Source organism: Brienomyrus brachyistius, chromosome 1 (assembly GCF_023856365.1).
Source record: "Brienomyrus brachyistius isolate T26 chromosome 1, BBRACH_0.4, whole genome shotgun sequence".
Taxonomy (NCBI): domain Eukaryota; kingdom Metazoa; phylum Chordata; class Actinopteri; order Osteoglossiformes; family Mormyridae; genus Brienomyrus; species Brienomyrus brachyistius.
This window is the reverse complement of record NC_064533.1, coordinates 98436-116182: the sequence shown is the minus strand read 5'-3', so window position 1 is coordinate 116182 and position 17747 is coordinate 98436. Positions and strand designations below refer to the sequence as shown.

General features: G+C 40.9%; 1 protein-coding gene and 1 pseudogene across 1 annotated transcript; one reads left to right on the top strand and one right to left on the bottom strand.

Moving 5' to 3' along the window:
* Positions 1-17747, top strand: part of LOC125746622 (F-box only protein 11-like) — a 61920-nt pseudogene that overhangs the window by 20547 nt on the left and 23626 nt on the right.
* On the bottom strand, positions 10471-15886 carry LOC125744066 (uncharacterized). The gene is made up of 6 exons (XM_049015983.1): positions 15874-15886; positions 15168-15291; positions 12550-12745; positions 11978-12136; positions 11758-11850; positions 10471-11015 (listed from the first exon to the last, which is right to left on the bottom strand). Exons 1-6 carry the CDS (start codon positions 15884-15886, stop codon positions 10605-10607), a joined length of 996 nt encoding a protein of 331 aa, XP_048871940.1. The 3' UTR covers positions 10471-10604.

The following is a 17747-nucleotide window of genomic DNA, read 5'->3' as shown; positions in this document are numbered from 1 at the left end:
AAAACCTTCATCCTGTAATTTCTGGAGAATTCTTTTAACCTCTAGAATAGTATTTTGCCCAAGAGGTTCCTTCAGTCTCTTATAATATTGTGTCTGATTTAATTGGCGGTAGGCCTCATTAATATATGTTACCCTATCCATTATAACAACCGCCCCTCCCTTATCCGCAGGTTTAATAATTATATTCACCAGATATGATATGGTGTCATCACCAGATACTATCTCCGAAAGGTCCGGAAAATCCTGTAAATGGACAACAGCCGGGCTCTGTACTATGGGTTTCAACCCCTCAACCGTATTGCTAGCCTTCCTACGGGGTCGTGGTATAGGTGATGGGATGGGCCGCTGCGGCGTGGCCCAGTGTGATGAGGGGGAAGCGCCTTCCTGAAGGAGGGACGGGGACACAGCGCCACCAGATGACCCACATTCCCGTGGGGTCCCAGCCACCGGTTCGCCCTCCCCGTCAGGTATGTCCCCCATAGTCATCAGAAGAGCCATGACCTTTTCTAAGGGCCACTCCTTTCTAGTCTCAGGGGGCAGTGGCAAAGGTAAGGGGTCCGGCTGTTGTGGTATGGTTGGCTCTGATAAAGGGGGAATACTCTCATGAGAGTAAGAGGCGGGAATCCCGCCCCATCAGATAATCCACAATCCTGTGGAGTCCCAGGTATTGGCTCCCTCCCCCTACCAGGTGCAACCTCCAGAGTCGCTAAAAAGGCCCTGACCTTCTCTATGGGACCCTCCATGTGTCTTTTTTTGTATTTATTCTGGTACCACTTTGCTATCTTGGAGGCCGCTTCCCAATCAGCAATAATCAATCCCACTAATTCCTCCCTTTCCCGTTCAATACACAGCTCATAATGGTCCTGCAAGATCAGTCTGGCAGTGTATGACCAGTTTCTGGCATTGCCCTCCAAGAGAGTCCTGGTCTGTGACATCATCTTGGCAGGCTTTAACACCCCAGTGAGGAATTGTGTGAGACGGGAGAAGGTAGGTGGTTCAGCATCTGTAACAGTAGAGATCTTTTCCAAGTGATGGTGTGATCTCAGTAATTCATATATTTTTTTCACCAGAATACTGAACTTTTTATAATTGTTATCCTGTTTGTTAGGTTGTAGCCCATTGCCCTTAGGTCCTTTATAAGGTCTGCCTTGCGGCCTTTCGGGGTCCCGTCCCTTCAAGGCATTGTTCCCAGGAGCAGAGCGTGCAACCCGGGAAGGAGGAGCTGTTAATTGCTGCTCTCCTCCCTGTTGGGCTGGCCTGGAACGTCGCCGTCCCCGGTTCCAGAAATTACCTAGTGGTCTAGGTTGTGGTTGAGTTTGGGTGTTTGTCTGGGGTCTGTATCTCCCAGAATTAACCCTTTTAGGCCCCATACTGGATTGTTGGGGTCCATGTGTCATTGGTCTAAAACCAGAATCAGATTTATTCTGGGGGTGCCCTGTAGAGCGCCCCCTGTTGTTCCAAAAATTGCCTATTGGTTTAGGTTTATAGTAGTTTTGAGAGTTGTTCCGGGGTCTATACCTCTCAGAAACAACCTCCCTACGTCCCACACTATATGCCCGAGGCCTACGCCTCTCGGGTCTAGGATGAGAATTAAACAGCCTATCAGGCTGGGAGAACGGACCATAGTAGCCCGAGTGTGAGTCATACCCAAAATAAACCATTATCAACTATATATCAACTATATATCTAATAAGTATGAATTATTTCAGGCAAGTCAGTTGCGCAACGTTTCGGTTTTATAACAGAACCTTCATCAGGCATTGACCTGCCCTAAGAAACTAAAATAAAATATTCTAATCAATATCCTAAATATAAAGTAAGGAATTGAAATAAAGAAGGGGGAATAAAAGAAAAATGGGCTGTATAATCTAAATAAATGCTAAAATGAGCAAGCTATCAAAAGCAGTAAACTTCACTAAGCTGCTCAGAGGTGTCTCTGTTAGAGAGCGAGTGCTCCCTCTGAGCTGCTCAGAGGTGTCTCTGTTAGAGAGCGAGTGCTCCCTCTGAGCTGCTCAGAGGTGTCTCTGTTAGAGAGCGAGTGCTCCCTCTGAGCTGCTCAGAGGTGTCTCTGTTAGAGAGCGAGTGCTCCCTCTGAGCTGCTCAGAGGTGTCTCTGTTAGAGAGCGAGTGCTCCCTCTGAGCTGCTCAGAGGTGTCTCTGTTAGAGAGCGAGTGCTCCCTCTGAGCTGCTCAGAGGTGTCTCTGTTAGAGAGCGAGTGCTCCCTCTGAGCTGCTCAGAGGTGTCTCTGTTAGAGAGCGAGTGCTCCCTCTGAGCTGCTCAGAGGTGTCTCAGTTAGAGAGCGAGTGCTCCCTCTGAGCTGCTCAGAGGTGTCTCAGTTAGAGAGCGAGTGCTCCCTCTGAGCTGCTCAGAGGTGTCTCAGTTAGAGAGCGAGTGCTCCCTCTGAGCTGCTCAGAGGTGTCTCAGTTAGAGAGCGAGTGCTCCCTCTGAGCTGCTGCTTTTATATGAGCTTTGAATCCCCGCCCCCTTTTTTCCTTTTTCAATTGAAATGTTTGAAAAATGCAAGTCTATTTAGGTTGTTTTTTAATTTAAATAAACTGAATAATAATTATTTATTAACAAGCAATAATACACATTAACAGTCAAGAAACGTTTTTATTATAATTTTTATTTTTAAGTTTTTATGATTTTTTTGTTCAGGCAAAACAGTAACAAAATTTAAATACATTCTAATAAACAGTTTTCTAGAATTAAAAATTATCTTTTTATATATAACTTCTTCCCAGAAACGTATTTATTTAAAAAATATATAAACTATTTACAATTATTCCTTATACAAAGCTTTATTTGTGTTAACATTGTCCTTATCCAATATTTTGTACATATTTGAATTATACCCAGGAGTTTGACCCCTTTACAATGTCCATCCTATATTTTTTTGTAAGCATTGAGATCCTTATGATCCTTCTCAGGTCGAAACCCCTTCACTGAGGTCCGGGATGTGAACCCATAATATATCGGTTAATGGCCGTTGGGTTCCAAATCCTTATTAACTGTTTTCCTTTTCTGTTTTACAGGTGTTGATGTTCGAATAAGTCTCCCTGGGTTCAATCACTCTTTCCCATTCTTAGGGTCGCGAACCCATGATGATCTGATTCTCCATTTTTTATTGTTGTTTCTAGGTGCGGATGCCCTGAATGGTGGAGTAACAAGAACAGATGAGGTAAGGTGACTCCGGGTGGCTCTGGCTGGATTAGGTTTAGGGTTGGGGTGAGGGTTTGGGGTTGGGGTGAGGGTTTAGGGTTGGGTTTAGGTGTTGGGGTTGAGGTTTATGGTTGGGGTAATGGTTTTTAGGTGTTAGGCTTGGGGTTTAGGTGTTAGGGTTAGGGTGGGGTTTTAGGGTTCGGTTTAGGGTTGGGGTGAGGGTTAGGGGTTAGGGTTAGGCTTAGGTTAAGGTTATTGTAAGAGTTTTGAAACGTACACCATGATGTGTTTTCAGTGCACTGGCAACACTATGTCCATAGTCCTCCCGGGTCTCTGCATTTTCTAAAAAGGATGACCTTTTGATAGGGTCTGCATTTAAAAGCAATGGACGGGGACGGTGGCGACGGCGGTGACGACGGCGATGACAATGATGGCGGTGACGGCTACCTAAGTGACTGTTTTCTGGTCCTCTCCGGTAAGTAAGTGAAAGGCAGCCCATGGAATAAAGGTAAGTAATTTTATTTTTTATTTTATTTTTCTTGTGTGACTGATTTTAATGATCCTGCCCCGTAGTGGTCAGTATTGGCATTTGAGGTTGGCGGGTTTGTTTGAAAAATGGGGTTAAGGATAGGTAGGGGGTAGGGGTGAGGGGTATAGAGGAATCTTAGGGTTAGTAGAATGGGAGTCCTTAGGGTTAGGGCAGGGAAGGGGTCTTGGGGTTAGGGCAGGGAAGGGGTCTTGGGGTTAGGGTTTAGAGTTATGGTTTAGGGGTTAGGGGGTTAAGGTTAGGTTTAGGGTTGGGGGTCAGGGTTAGGTTTAGGGTTAGGGTTGGGTTAGGCGTTAGGGGTCCCGGGCTGGATTAAATTGGGGTAAGGGTGGGGGTAAAAAGGGGTTTTGTTTTTTATGGGGTTTAGGGTTAGGGGTAAGGGTTGGGGATTAGGGTTAGGGCAGGTTTTGTGGTTGGGTGTTAGGGTCTAGGGTTTGGTGTTAGGGGTTAGGGTTGTTAGGGTTTAGGGATAGGGTTAGGGATATGGTAAGGTTAGGGTTTAGGGGTAGGGGTTAGGGGTAGTGGTTAGGTTAGGGTTTAGGGATAGGGATAGGGTTTAGGGTTTGGGGTTAGGGTTTAGGTTTAGGGGTTAGGGGTTACGGTTTAGGTTTAGGGTTATCGTAAGGGTTAGGGTTTAGGGTTAGGGGTTAGGGTTAGGCGTTAAGGGTCCCGGGCTGGATTAAATTGGGATAAGGGTGGGGGTAAAAAGGGGTTTTGTTTTTTATGGGGTTTAGGGTTAGGAGTAAGGGTTGGGGATTAGGGTTAGGGCAGGTTTTGTGGTTGGGGTTAGGGTTGGGTGTTAGGGTTTGGGGTTGGGGTTAGGGTCTAGGGTTGGGGTTAGGGTTAAATTTGGGGTTGGGTGTTAGGGTCTAGGGTTGGGGTTAGGGTAGGGGTTTAGGGTTGGTATTAGGGTTAGGTGTTAGGGTTGGGGTTAAATTTGGGGTTGGGTGTTAGGGTTTGGGGTAGGTGTTAGGGTCTAGGGTTGGGGTTAGGGTAGGGGTTTGGGGTTGGTATTAGGGTTAGGTGTTAGGGTCTAAGGTTGGGATTAGGGTAAGGGTTAAGTGTTCAGGTTTTGCGGTTGGGGTTAGGGTTTAGGTTTGGGTTTTAGGGTTATGTTTTGGGGTTAGGTGTTAGGGTTAGGGTCTAAGGTTGGGGTTAGGGTAAGGGTTAAGTGTTCAGGTTTTGCGGTTGGGGTTAGGGTTTAGGTTTGGGTTTTAGGGTTATGTTTTGGGGTTAGGTGTTAGAGTCTAGGGTTAGGGTTTAGGGTAGGGGTTAGGGGTGGGTGCTAGGGTTTGGGGTTAAGTGTTAGGGTCTAGGGTTGGGGTTAAGGTTAGGGCCAGGGCTTGGTAGAAGGAGTTATGGGGTTTGGGAACCTAATAGGTTCTGGTTGGGAGTATAAGGGGTAGGGGTTAGGGGTCAGGGATGAGGGACAGGTAATGGTTAGTTTAGGTAAGGGTGTTTTGGGAATCCCCCATGCCAACCTGTATGCACAGGCCATCTATGCCTTACAGTCAACCGTTGTTATTTTTCATTGAGGCCCCGTGGATATGCTGTATTCAGCTTAATAATCCAGAGTCTTTCAGCTCTTTTACGTTGTGATGTGGACCAGTTAGGGTTAGACTGAAGGACCATGACCCTGCAGGCATCCCAACCATGGTCAAGGAAATGCTGCACCAGGTAAGTATCTGTTCTTTTTTTATTTAAAATGTTATATTTATGCTGTGCCATTCTTGTTAGTATGGTGTTGCCTGTCTCCCCGACATATTGGCTTCCACACCAGCAACAGCTAATCAGGTAAGTGCAATTTTTCGACTGTACTGTGCCCGATTTATCCGTGGGGAAAACTTCCATACTCCATCTGTTTTGTACACAATCCAATTGGTGGAAGCCTGTAAACTGGTTTCTGGTTATGGGGTCCCGTGTGGGTTTAAGTTGTGCTCTTACTAAACAATCCTGTAAATTTTTTTTTTTTCTATAGGCTGCTATAAGTGTATGTGTTCTAAGCGTTTCTGTTTGTTCCAGCGTTTGTAGGAGGTTGGATCTGACCATCCTTGTTAACCTGGTGGTGGCCGAGGAATATGTGGTAATGAAGGGAATGGTGGGTCCAACTAGTTGAGGTTTGGGTGATTGGTACGTTAACATCTTTCTTAAGAAGGACCTGTTGTACCCTCTAGGTCTCAAGGCTTTGAAGAGTACCTGCGTTGCCTCAAAGAAATCCTGTTCCCGGGTACATATCCGCCGGAATCGCAGGAGTTGGGATTTCACCAAACCAGCATAGGTGTGTCTGGGGTGAAAGCTCCTTTTATGTAGGAGGGCATGCGTGTCCGTGTCCTTAAAGAAGACCTTTATGTCCAGTTTCTGGGATAAAGCGAAAGTTGGGCCCTTATAGGTGGTGGTGTCTAGGAAATCAACGGACTGCAGGTTGACAGTGGACTTCACCTTAATAGATGGGTTATGGTTATTCAATATGTTGACAAAGTCTTCAAAGTCCTCATCAGAATAGGTCCACACACCCCAGATGTCATCCAAATACCGGAAATAATGTAGAGGCAGTTTGTGGCAGCGAGACAGAACTGAGGCCTCCCATTCTGCCATGAAAATGTTGGCATAGGCCGGGGCAAACTTCTTTCCCATGGCTGTACCCTTAATTTGTAGGAAAAAGTCCCCATTAAATTCAAAATCATTTCTAGTTAAATTTATTTCCAATAATTGAATAAGTTCCCTATCCGGTCTATTTTTATCTGGGTATTTTAAAAAAATATTAGTAATGGCTTGTATGCCTTCCGAAATGTCAATGTTCGTATATAGGCTGTCAATATCCATGGTGAAAAGATAGGCCTGCGGGGGGATTTTTAAATTTTTAATTATTTGGACAAAATTGTAGGTGTCTTTTATATAACTAGGGTGACAGGTTGAGAGGGGATTTAGGTAATAATCTAAGAATTGGGCCGTATGGTAAGTCTTGCTGCTACAGTCCGAGACTATAGGCCTGCCTGGGGGAATTTCGTGGGGTTTACTCCATTTCGTTGGGTCCTTGTGGATCTTTGGGAGCATATAAAATATTCTGGCCCTTGGTTGTGCATTTCCTATTAGATAGGACTTCTGTTTAGAGTTAATAAACTTACGATCATATAGGGACTGTATTATGTTTTTAACCAAAGGAATTGTTTCAGAATAAATAGGGTTTTGTAGTTTTTTATAATAAGTGGTATCCTGTAATTGTCTATATCCCTCCCATAGATATTGTTCCCTATCCATAATTACAATTGCACTACCCTTATCAGCTGGCTTAATTATAATGTCCTTGTTGTCCTTTAATTGTTTTAAGGCCTCCAGCTCTTCCGGAGTGAGGTTGGGTTTTTCTCGAAGGTTTAAATAGTCATTGGAAATCCGCCAAGTCCCTTTCCACCAAGGTAAGTATTTCTATGGGTAATTTGTCTGGAGGGGGAACCCAATCTGATTCTGGGGTGAAAGGGGGAGGGGTTGAGTCGACACTATTATGGAAATAAGCTGCTAGTTTTAATCTCCTGTGATATTTTTGCAGATCCAATCTTGTGTGTAGTAATTGCCTTTTTCTACCAGTAGATGGTGCTGGAACAAAGATCAAGCCTTTCTGGAGCAAGATAAGTTGTGGAGTGATTTGAAATTTCTTTGCTACAATTATAACACTTTTAGTCCCCTCCCGCATTGGCAGGCTTATAGGGGAAGTTAATTTAAATGATTAAGCCAATGTTTGAGCATGTTTTCTGCTGTTTCCTTTTGTCCAATGTATTTTGTTTACATTCGTTTGGAATTGACTCCCAGGGAGAGCTGGTATGTTTTAAGATGCTTTTTATGTAGTTGTTTAGGATGCCCAGTTGTGTTTGTTCCACTTGTGGGAGCAGATTTGAAAAATTTAATTCTGGAACCCAAATTTCTGCCAGAGGAAATGTTTGCTTAGCTATCCTAAGGGCTGCCTGCAGTTGTTTTATGGCTGCGTCCTTGGCATTCTGTGCCCGATTATTAATGCCAAAGGAAAATCTGTGTCACTTCAGAGGTGGGAGCGGTTTTTGCCAATATGCCCTCTATGTGTTGGAATGTAGCCCCTGGATAGCTCTCAATTTGGAGGTCATCCTTAAACGGGGGCATTTTAGACAAGTTAGTCACCTAGGAACAGACACTTTTTCCACAGACTCTAATTTCCAGACTGACGTCTTCCTAGTAGTGCTGGGCGATAGGGAAAAATCATATATCGCGATATGGATTATTTTATATCATGATAACAATATATATCACGATATACCACAATAAAGTACGTTTTCAGTTATTCTCTGAAAAGTTTGACAAAAATATCATTGCATACTTTTTTTTGCAACTTTTATTTTGAAGTGACATTTAACTGAACTTTTATAGGTTATTTAGAGGTTGAGTGCATGGAAGACAAGTTGGTCAACTGTGTTTGGCTTAAGACATGACCTCTTACATGTGATGATGTTCCCACTCGCACTGAAGGCCCTTTCAGATGAAGAACTAGTAGCGAGAACGCATAAGTACTTCTTGGCGAGCCTGGCCACCGATGGGAAACTCAACTCATGCTGCCTCCACCATTCCAGAGGGTCGGTCTCCGAGTCAGGCCCAGGTGCCTGAAGATACATGGAGAGCTCCAGTTCAATGGATGCTCTGCTTGGCTGGGAGTGGGTGGTACCTTGACCTGCCTTTTTGAAGTAGCTACCAAAACTCTTCTTTGTGGGATGGGGACAGAGAAGCTCTGGATTATCTTCAGCAGCTGGGGGTGAAATGGAGGCTGCTTCTGTTTGTGCACTTTCAGGTGCCGCCATGTCCACCAGCTCTGCTGCAGCTCTCATTTTTATGAACTTCACCCTCTCTTCCTTCATTTAAGCTGTCTTAAAACGTGGGTCAACAAGTGTCGCCATGTCCAGAAGGTTGTTGGTGGTATGGTCATCATACTTTTCATTAAGGTACTTGAGAATGCCTTTTATTGCTTTTGTGAGCTCTGTATCCCCATCCTTCTGGCTGAGGATTTCGTTGTTAAAGAGGTGCAGTACCAGCTTCAGAAAAGATACGCTGACATACTTCTCCCCCGACAAAGCATCAATAAACTCGAACAGTGGACCCAGTGCTGTGTTTAAGGACTCTAGTACCACCATGTCTTGCCAGCTTGGCACCAGGTGTCTTGTCTAAGTCAGATAGCAAGCAAAGAAAATGGGTTACAATCTAGGCTACAAACAAATCAGAATCCACAATGAAAAGAATCAGTGTGTAATGTCCAATGTCCATGTCTCACCTTGTCTGCAAGGAGGATCTGTGAAAGAGCTTTCTCCTGTTCAACGAACCTCTCTATCATCTGCTACTGAGAGCCCCATCTTGTAGGGGTTTCAGTGATGAGCTGATGGGGAGGCAAGCCCAGCACTGCTTGTGCCTTGGCCAAGTCACGTTTTCTCTTCCATGAGTTGGAGAAGGCACTGACCACCTTTTTACAGACTCCAACTGCACGTTCCACAGCCTGCTTTGTAGATGCTGGTGTGAGAGCTTTCAGAGCGTTCTCTGTTTGGATCAGATGGAAAAGTATGTAATTTAATAATATATTTTGACATTTTAACTTGATCATGTATTCCTTAACCAATTTATGGATTTATTTAACATTTAAAGTATGGTAATATAGATTTGTGGGCAGCTAGTATCAGAATTCAGTTTTTGCCATAACAGGTAAAATAATAAATAATGAATAAAATGTAGGCAAGTATAACTTGTTCAATAATAATGTCTTGTACATCAAACATAACACAGGATAACCAAACTAATCTCAATTCACTAATATTTTTGCTGTTAGTATAGTATTCCCATTGCAATATTACACTAGGCAATTTTTAGATTGTTTTACACTTACCAATGGCTAGCTGTAGACGATGACCAAAGCACTGTAGCCGTTCCCACTCATTCATCTCTCAGACCTAGATTGATAAATACTTTATTTGGGTGTCTCACTCGGAATTACTACAGTAAAAATGACAGAACAGTAAACTAAAAGTACATTGTACAAATTACTGCACGAGTAACGCACCTTGGGCTATCATGGCTCCCGTGTGGTCATCTGGAAAGTACGCAGTCCGTAAACAGCGAGTACAGAGGATCCAGTCTTTGCTGATGTAATGGATGGTTACGCTCATGTAGGGCTGTGTAGCTCTGCTCGTCCACAGGTCAGTTGTCAAGGCATAATGGACCACACTGCGAACACTGTAAAAAGTAATAAGTTGACTTTACTTAGAAAAGGCATGGAAACTGATTGCCTCAAAATTCTCAAGCAAATTAGGTCATACTTTTTGACTTGATACTACTTACCTCATGTTTGTAGAGTTAACTTGCGTATTTGTAGATGTTACCATAAAACTTCAGTACTGGTAACTAAATTTCAAAAGTTAAGCTAACTTACAGTTTTAAGTTGAGCTTTATAAGCAGAACTCAAACAAAACAGTTATTTTAACATACCTGCTTGTTCATTTTACTAGAAGAATTTGTGGAAACTGATTGCCTTAAATTTCTCAAGCAAGGTGTACTCAAAGTTCTAAGTACACATCTAAGAATGTACTGGTGATCTAAGAATACAAAGACAGATTTAGCACGACACTAGAACGTTTATTTGCTCTATAGACATTACTTAAGGCATGCCTGTCAACATGGGTTGCCAAAAACAATTTAGACAAAAAAAAAAAACAACACATACTGCACTTAAAATAAAGGACAATAAAATTCTTCTCTCTTTTTTTTAACATCTTTACAAAGTGGTCAAAAGCAGAGTTTGCAAACACTGAACAGTCTGTAAATTTAGTAAAGCTTTCCTAATATAGTTCTCTTAAAAATTGTCTTCTAATAAAACTCTTTTAAAACTAACTTTAAAATTAAGTAAACTTTTTTTCCTTTTCAACAACTGGAAAACACTCAGTGTAGTACTGAACATTCACATCATGGCAATGACATATTACTGCATCAAGCGATTTTTTTAGTGATTGGATTTTAGGTTTGAGTGACTTATGGCCAAGAGACAAAATCACACTCTGTGTGAAATCAAATGTGCTCTTCAGAGCTGCAGGATACTCTAAGTTTAGAGCATAAATCAGTCCAAAGAGCAGACACATTGCTTGTGGAAGATTTTCCACGTTATCCACAACCACGGTACCTTCCAAAATAATAGCTGTTGTTGTGGCATCAAGATGCAGGGAGTAGGGTAGTGTTGCAGTTGCAGAGTGCTCAGGAATCACCGTCAGAATTCCAATTGTAATGTCAGACAGGTCTTCATTGTCGTCACAGTCCTAAAAACAGGGCAAATAGCAATAATGAGGTCAAAGTAAGCCACAAAACATCTTTAAGAGCAGATATGCACATTAAAATGTGAAACTAAATTAATAACACCATAATATGTTTAAATATACAGGCCTTTCCAATCAGGACACATCAGTGGATGCAGGAAAGAATACAGACATTCAAACCACTGAATGAAAAGACAATAAATCAAACTGAAGGCCAGCTATATAAATTAATTAATAATTATATTATTATATATAAAACCAATAATTTGCTATTCAAAAAATTATCAAAATACATAATTATGGAGAACTGATTGATTGAAATCACCTATAAATGTCAAATATAAATATCCATTTTTTCCTTCTTCCAATGTAATCTCCTTTCTGTATTTTATATTTATTTTACTGTACTTACCTTTTTTACTTACTATCTCTTGCGTCTGTCCTTTATTCTTCCTACCTATCTAAATTTCCAACCTCCTGTCTATTGTCCTTCTTACTATTGTTTTTCATTTCCTTTCTTTATGTAATATAAAATGTGTCTTCTTACTGTCTTTATTCTTAATTTATCTTAACTTTCTTTTCTCTACCCCTGGGGTAGACAAATTCGGTCCCAGGTTCTTTCTTTTTTTTCGGTCCTTGCCTACCCCTTTCTTTGTTTCAGTTTCCTGACTGTTCAGATCTCAAAACTGTTTAAAGAGCATTTTGAATGTTAAATAAGAATCACATCACAGACAAAACTACTTACAAAACAGGTCTTGTAAAAATCTGTGGGGTCCTCCCCGAGAAGGAATGGTAGTCCACGAAGAACGGCGGTTCGTCTGGCGTTGATGTTGGATTTCTGCAAAGTGATAAAAATTACTACTTAATAGAGCTCATGACACTAACACAAAACAGAGCAAAGAACAACAGCAAAAGAAACAGTTGTTTTAATATTAAAAAAATTGTGATGTGTCTGAGGAGCTTACATCATTTTCAATCTGGTGCAGAATCTTCTTAAGTTTGGCGCCAATGTCTCCACCTTTAGTCCTGAAGATATCGATGAAACGTTGAGTGAACTTGTCCAGTTCTTGAAAGAATTCTGATTCCAAGTTTTTGCCAGATATGCGACTAAACTCTGTAAGAATCTAAAAAAAAAAATTTGTGACAAACTGACATTAAGCAATCACTTTTCACTGATATGTGCAAGTATGAATTAAATATCAATCTAAAACGTGGTTAAACAGATAATTTACTTGCCCTCAGGTAGTTCCAAACCTGTATAAATGTCTTAGTTCTGCTGAACATAAAGGATGATGTTTGCCAGTAACAAAACAGATCTCATCCTCCATTTACTACCATAGTAGGAAGTAAATGGGGGATGAGATCCGTTTGGTTACTGACATTCTTACAAATATCTTCTTTTGTGTTCAGCAGAACAAAGACATTTATACAGGTTAGGAACTACCTGAGAATGAATTTTAATTTTTGGGTTAGGGTTAGGGTTAGGGTTATTTCTTTAATGATCATAAAACCTATGCAGACAAGAATATTTACTCACCTGACTCTGTGTGAAAAGGGCTGGCCACCTTTCCACTGTATTCTTCACTGCAGGCTCCTTCTCTATCAGTTCTTTTCTAAGTAAGGCAAATGTAGAATTCATGTTCTGGGCTATCAGTGCAGAATTAACACGACGTTTCTTCATGTCTTCCACCATCTCCTTCCTTTTGGACTCCATGCTGGCTTCATCTTCACCACTGGGGAAGTTTGGTAGAAAATTGATTTCAAACCTCTTGGGTTTTTTGATGTTTCTCTGAGGCTGCTGTCCTCTTCTTTTCCCACCATTTATGGATACCTCCAAACATCCAGCTCGACGCAGTTTTGAGCGGTAGTTTCCCATTTTCCATCTGAGGCTATCATACCACCCATTCCACCCCTTAGATGAGCCAGGCTGGGTAAGGCAAGGATGTTTTTTTATCAAAGCAGCAAAGGAGTTTTTCAAGAATCTCATGCTTAAGCTCTCCTGACACTTGTAGATATGTTTGATCTTGCATGTACAGTAGATTTCCCTGACGTAATCTGTATTCAACGTCAACAAGTAGGGATCTCAAAAGTTTCTGGCCATGCAGTCCGTAGACAATGAAGTGGATGATCATCAGAAGCCACAGACAAGACTTCAGTGTCAGCTGTGCTAGGGGTTGGTGTTGTCACAAGGGAGACAATCTTCAGTGTGGGCTTATCTGGCAAGTCAGCAATGTCGGTAAGATTCACAAGAGAATTGTTGAAGTCTGGATCTTCATACTGAAGTGTGAATGTGTACTGAAGCCCCAACTTTTCTTCAAGTTGCTCCATCAGGGAGTCAACTGTCTGTGGTTTCACAGGAAGTATGATTTTTCTGATGTCGTTTTCACAAACTATAACTCGGAGTACAGTCCTTGTCTCCATATTTGTTCTCTCTACAAAGGTTAAAGAATCGAGTTAGTTTTCGTGAATTAAAATGATAGCTTCAACAGAACAAAAACGTCTAATTACATCATTCTAAATCAATCCTTTGAAAAAATAATTTGAAAAGTTTGACTCATCCTTGTTTAAATGTACTTTAAAAAGTACACAAAAACTTTAATAATTTCATGTGACTTGTGCCATATAGTCCGAGCATTTAAGGCAAATAAATGGGTTTGTTGAGAAATCAACTTCAATATATAATCCCTTTCACTGGAACAACCCTTTACACAATAGAATTTAACTGCTGTTCTTTTAGGAGCATGCAAGATGTGACAATTAAAAAAAAAAATTATGTTTCAGTTTGTTTCTCAAGAAACCCATTGATATACTATTCTAACAATTGTAGCTGAATGAAATTATATGATGCTTGTGTGTCCTCCTGAAGCTTGAGAAGCAATGTCTGTTTTCCATGACTTTTCTCTCTAATGTAGTATTTAATAGTTTCCAATCCTGAATAAGAGAGTAAATTTCAGGTTTGTAAACTCCCTTTAAACCTGAACTATCATTCATTCAACAAATGATATAATGTTTGAGTGTAGCATAGGTCCTGCCCCGAAGTTTATAGGCTGGCAAAGGAAATGGGTCATTCAGATCTGAGAGTTTGGTGATTGACAGTGATAGCACATCACTGCAAAGTTCAAAAGAACGCAGGTGCTCAATGTACCAACATGTCAGATCTTTACACACAAACAGAACATCACTGGTGATGACAAGAATTTTGAAAATCTGTCTGAAATCAGGCAGACCTGAACAAGTACCAACAGATACAACCATATCTGGATTATACTTGATACCATCAATGCTCACAGATGATGCTGTGAGGACAGTGTTCTGAACTGCATATGTTTTTCTCAGGAATTCCTGAATGTTCTCAGGGAAAGTTGAAATCAAAGTACCACTCATCTTCTCTGTCTCTATGGATGGCTTGAGAAAGGAGGGGGAGTCAATGTAGTAAGCCAGCAGCCTTTGATGGCGAACTGCTAAAGTTTGTGGAACATTTTTGTGAACAAGTTTTTAGTGTCATGGATTACCTGCTTGAAAAATTTGTGTTTTCCCTCAAATCGCATTGTCCACATATCTCTTAGTGGTCCATACATTCTTATGAGTTGTGGATAATGCTCAATGTAGTGGTGTTTAGGGCGCAATGTGAAATGAGGAAAGACTGTTAAAAGTAAATGTCTGTGTTCTGCGATCTTTGCATCAAAAAAATCAAGAGAATCCTCAGTGAACTTGAATGCCAATGTCATTTCTAAAATATCTTTCAGAAGCAAAACAATTTCCCATGTTTTATCATTTTCAGGGATATCAAGGCCCACCATGAGGGGAAGAAGTTTAACAAGTGCCCAATTCTCATGGGCATTACCCCCAATAGTACCTTTTGAGGCAAATGTGCCTGGGATGATCTGAGGCTGATCAACTTTGTCTGAGAATTTGTAAGGAAACTGCTTGATAGCTTGATTCAGGGATTCAAGAGAGATTAATTTCCTTGAGACCAAATCATTAATGCACAAGGACATTTCAATAGGGATGACACCCTCCATAAGGTCGTGCATTATGTCAGGTGGAAAACCACCAACTGTGTGAAAATGTTCTAATCTTTCACTTAATACACAGCCACCTTTCACACCATACTTCTTTACCAAACTCTCATTGTGTAACACTTCAGCCACTTGCCTGTCATGCTCCTGCTTGGTTCTCAGTTCAAATGCTCCTGAACAGACCTCCTTCTCCTGGATTTCACTTTTCTTTGCAAAGCAGAACCGACATGGGTGCTCAACATTGAAACTCTCCTGTAGTCCTGCAAAAGAATGTGCACCAAGATTATCAGACGAAACAAAAAACACACTTCCTTTCACACAGTCTCCTAACTGTTCAATGTATACACCATGCTTTTCAAGAGTTTCAAGGTCCCGAACAAGTGGGCGCAAGATTTCTGTGTAACCATACTGTTTAACTGCACTAGCTCTGCATAAAATTGCTAGTTGAATTGAATGAAGTGATGAACGATCTTTTGAGGGAAGGTTGGCTAGAACCCAATAGAGAGCAAACATTTTGTGTTTTTTTCGAGAAGTGCCAAGGGGATTGGCCAGCTCAAATTCATCAACATAAAGACCCAGGACAATTCTGAAGGTCTCAGTGTTGAAGAAGTTATTTTCTTGATAGTGAGTGCCATCTCTGTAAGTCTTAAATTCATTAACTGATCGATCATTGCAAAGAACCCTATTTAAAATGTCAGCCCGGTTTAGCATTTTCTGCAACATTTGTAGAACTGGCACATAAGAGACTGACTGTGAATCAAGCTTGTATTCAACTGGCATGACAATCAGAAATTCACTCTGAAAATATGATGCTCTTCTGCTTATTGTGGAAAGAGGCTCACCATCTCTGGTCATCGTCAAAATTGGGTTACTGTCTTTTACTGCATTCACTATTTTTCTCACTAATGAATCACAGCCATTAAGTCCATGTTCAAGGAGAATTTGCTGAACAGCGTGGTAGACAAGGGGCTCTGAAAGAAGTAAAATTTGATTTATTTGTTGAATTATTTCCTGCGCAGCCAAATCTGAAACATGCAAAATCACCTGCATTTTGAGAAAAAGTGAGGCTAAATTATGCTCCAGTTGATGATACAATTCATCAAAGTTTTCATTCTCTATATCATTTTCCTCTAAATGTTCATCTACAGGATCAGTGGTCAGAGGCTGTTCTTGTTGCACATTATCTACACTATGTGTTGCAACATACAAAAGAATGTCAGATTTCAACTGCCTCTGACCAAATGCTCCATGCTCTCTACATTTATGGGAATTAAATGTAGAGTAGACATTGCTCTCAAAATTGCAATTGTTGTATGGACACTGCACCGTTTCATGATTTTTGAGATGCTGCCGCAAATGAGAAAAAAAAGAGACTCTGTGCAGGGCTCCTCAAAACTGCAAAGTGGGCAGTGAAATATCAAAGGGATGTTATCACATGGACTTGATTGGCTGCCATGTGCCTGATATGAATGATTTTTTGTTAAGTGCACCCTTAGTGCATTAAATGATTTGAATGAGCACAGACAATCTGTGTAGAGACATGGAATTGGAGTACTTCTAGTGTAGCTTCCATGTTTTAATCTGTAGTGTTTCAACAGCCGAGCCCTCTTTTCACACGAAAACAAGCAAAACTTACACTTCCACTGCATGAATTTAACCCCTCAAAATAAGCATACACTAAATAAAAAACACAAAATATGTTACTTGCTTGTTAATTAAGATATCCTCATTCAGGCATCGTGTTGTTCATTTCCATGTAAACTACACATGCGGATCGAACGTTCTAGAAAGAATGTTCATGAAGGCCGCACGGGTTTTTTACACATCATTAATGATAAACCATGAACTTACAATCGATTAAAATAGCTGTGAATAAAACGAGTGTTCAGTAAAAATCGATTTTTGCAACGTAGCTAGTAAGCCATTGGTCGCATTCCACATAAAACTACTTCAAAGTGCCTTTTTATGTATCTTCCTCTTTCCTCTAACAAATGAAATTATATTTAAGTTTTTAATGAGTAATACAATGACACTGGGGTTTATAAACACCTCATCACGAGCATACTTATTTTTTGTACCACCACATCCCGAAAATGTGCTGTTCAGCCTTTTCAAATTCTTCTTCGTCAACGTCGTCTCCAAACACCTGTGTTCCGTCGTATTGCGCATGCGCGAGACAAAAGCGCGTTTAATACATTAGAAGAGTGAGAAGAGTTGTTTCGCGCTATTCTGTTATTTAACCATAGGCCAGTAAATATAACAAGCTCCGTTCATACAAATATGTTAGATTGAGAAGCAGCCGCAGCTGATAGTCTTGGCAATAAGCTTAAATCTTACTGCTTTCACGGTTATTTTATAGCACAAATGGGGAAAAGACCCAGAACCTATGAACAAATGAATACATAAATAAATAAATACGTGCGCATGGTAAAAGGAACATAAATATTTGTGTCTCTACTCCTTTTACCATGTGCACACACACGCACAAACACGCGCACATGGTAAAAACAAAAAAAGCAAAGATTTGTGTGTCTCTATGCAAATAGAAACTTGGCTGAAATAAATGTACATTTTAAAACCTAAGCTGGAAAATATCCCATATGTACATAATAAACACACAGTGTGAACATGCCTTCAGTCTAACACACTCAACAGTGTTAAGTACTATGTACTAAATTTGTTTAGTTTAACCACTGCATCCACCAAAAAGTTCACA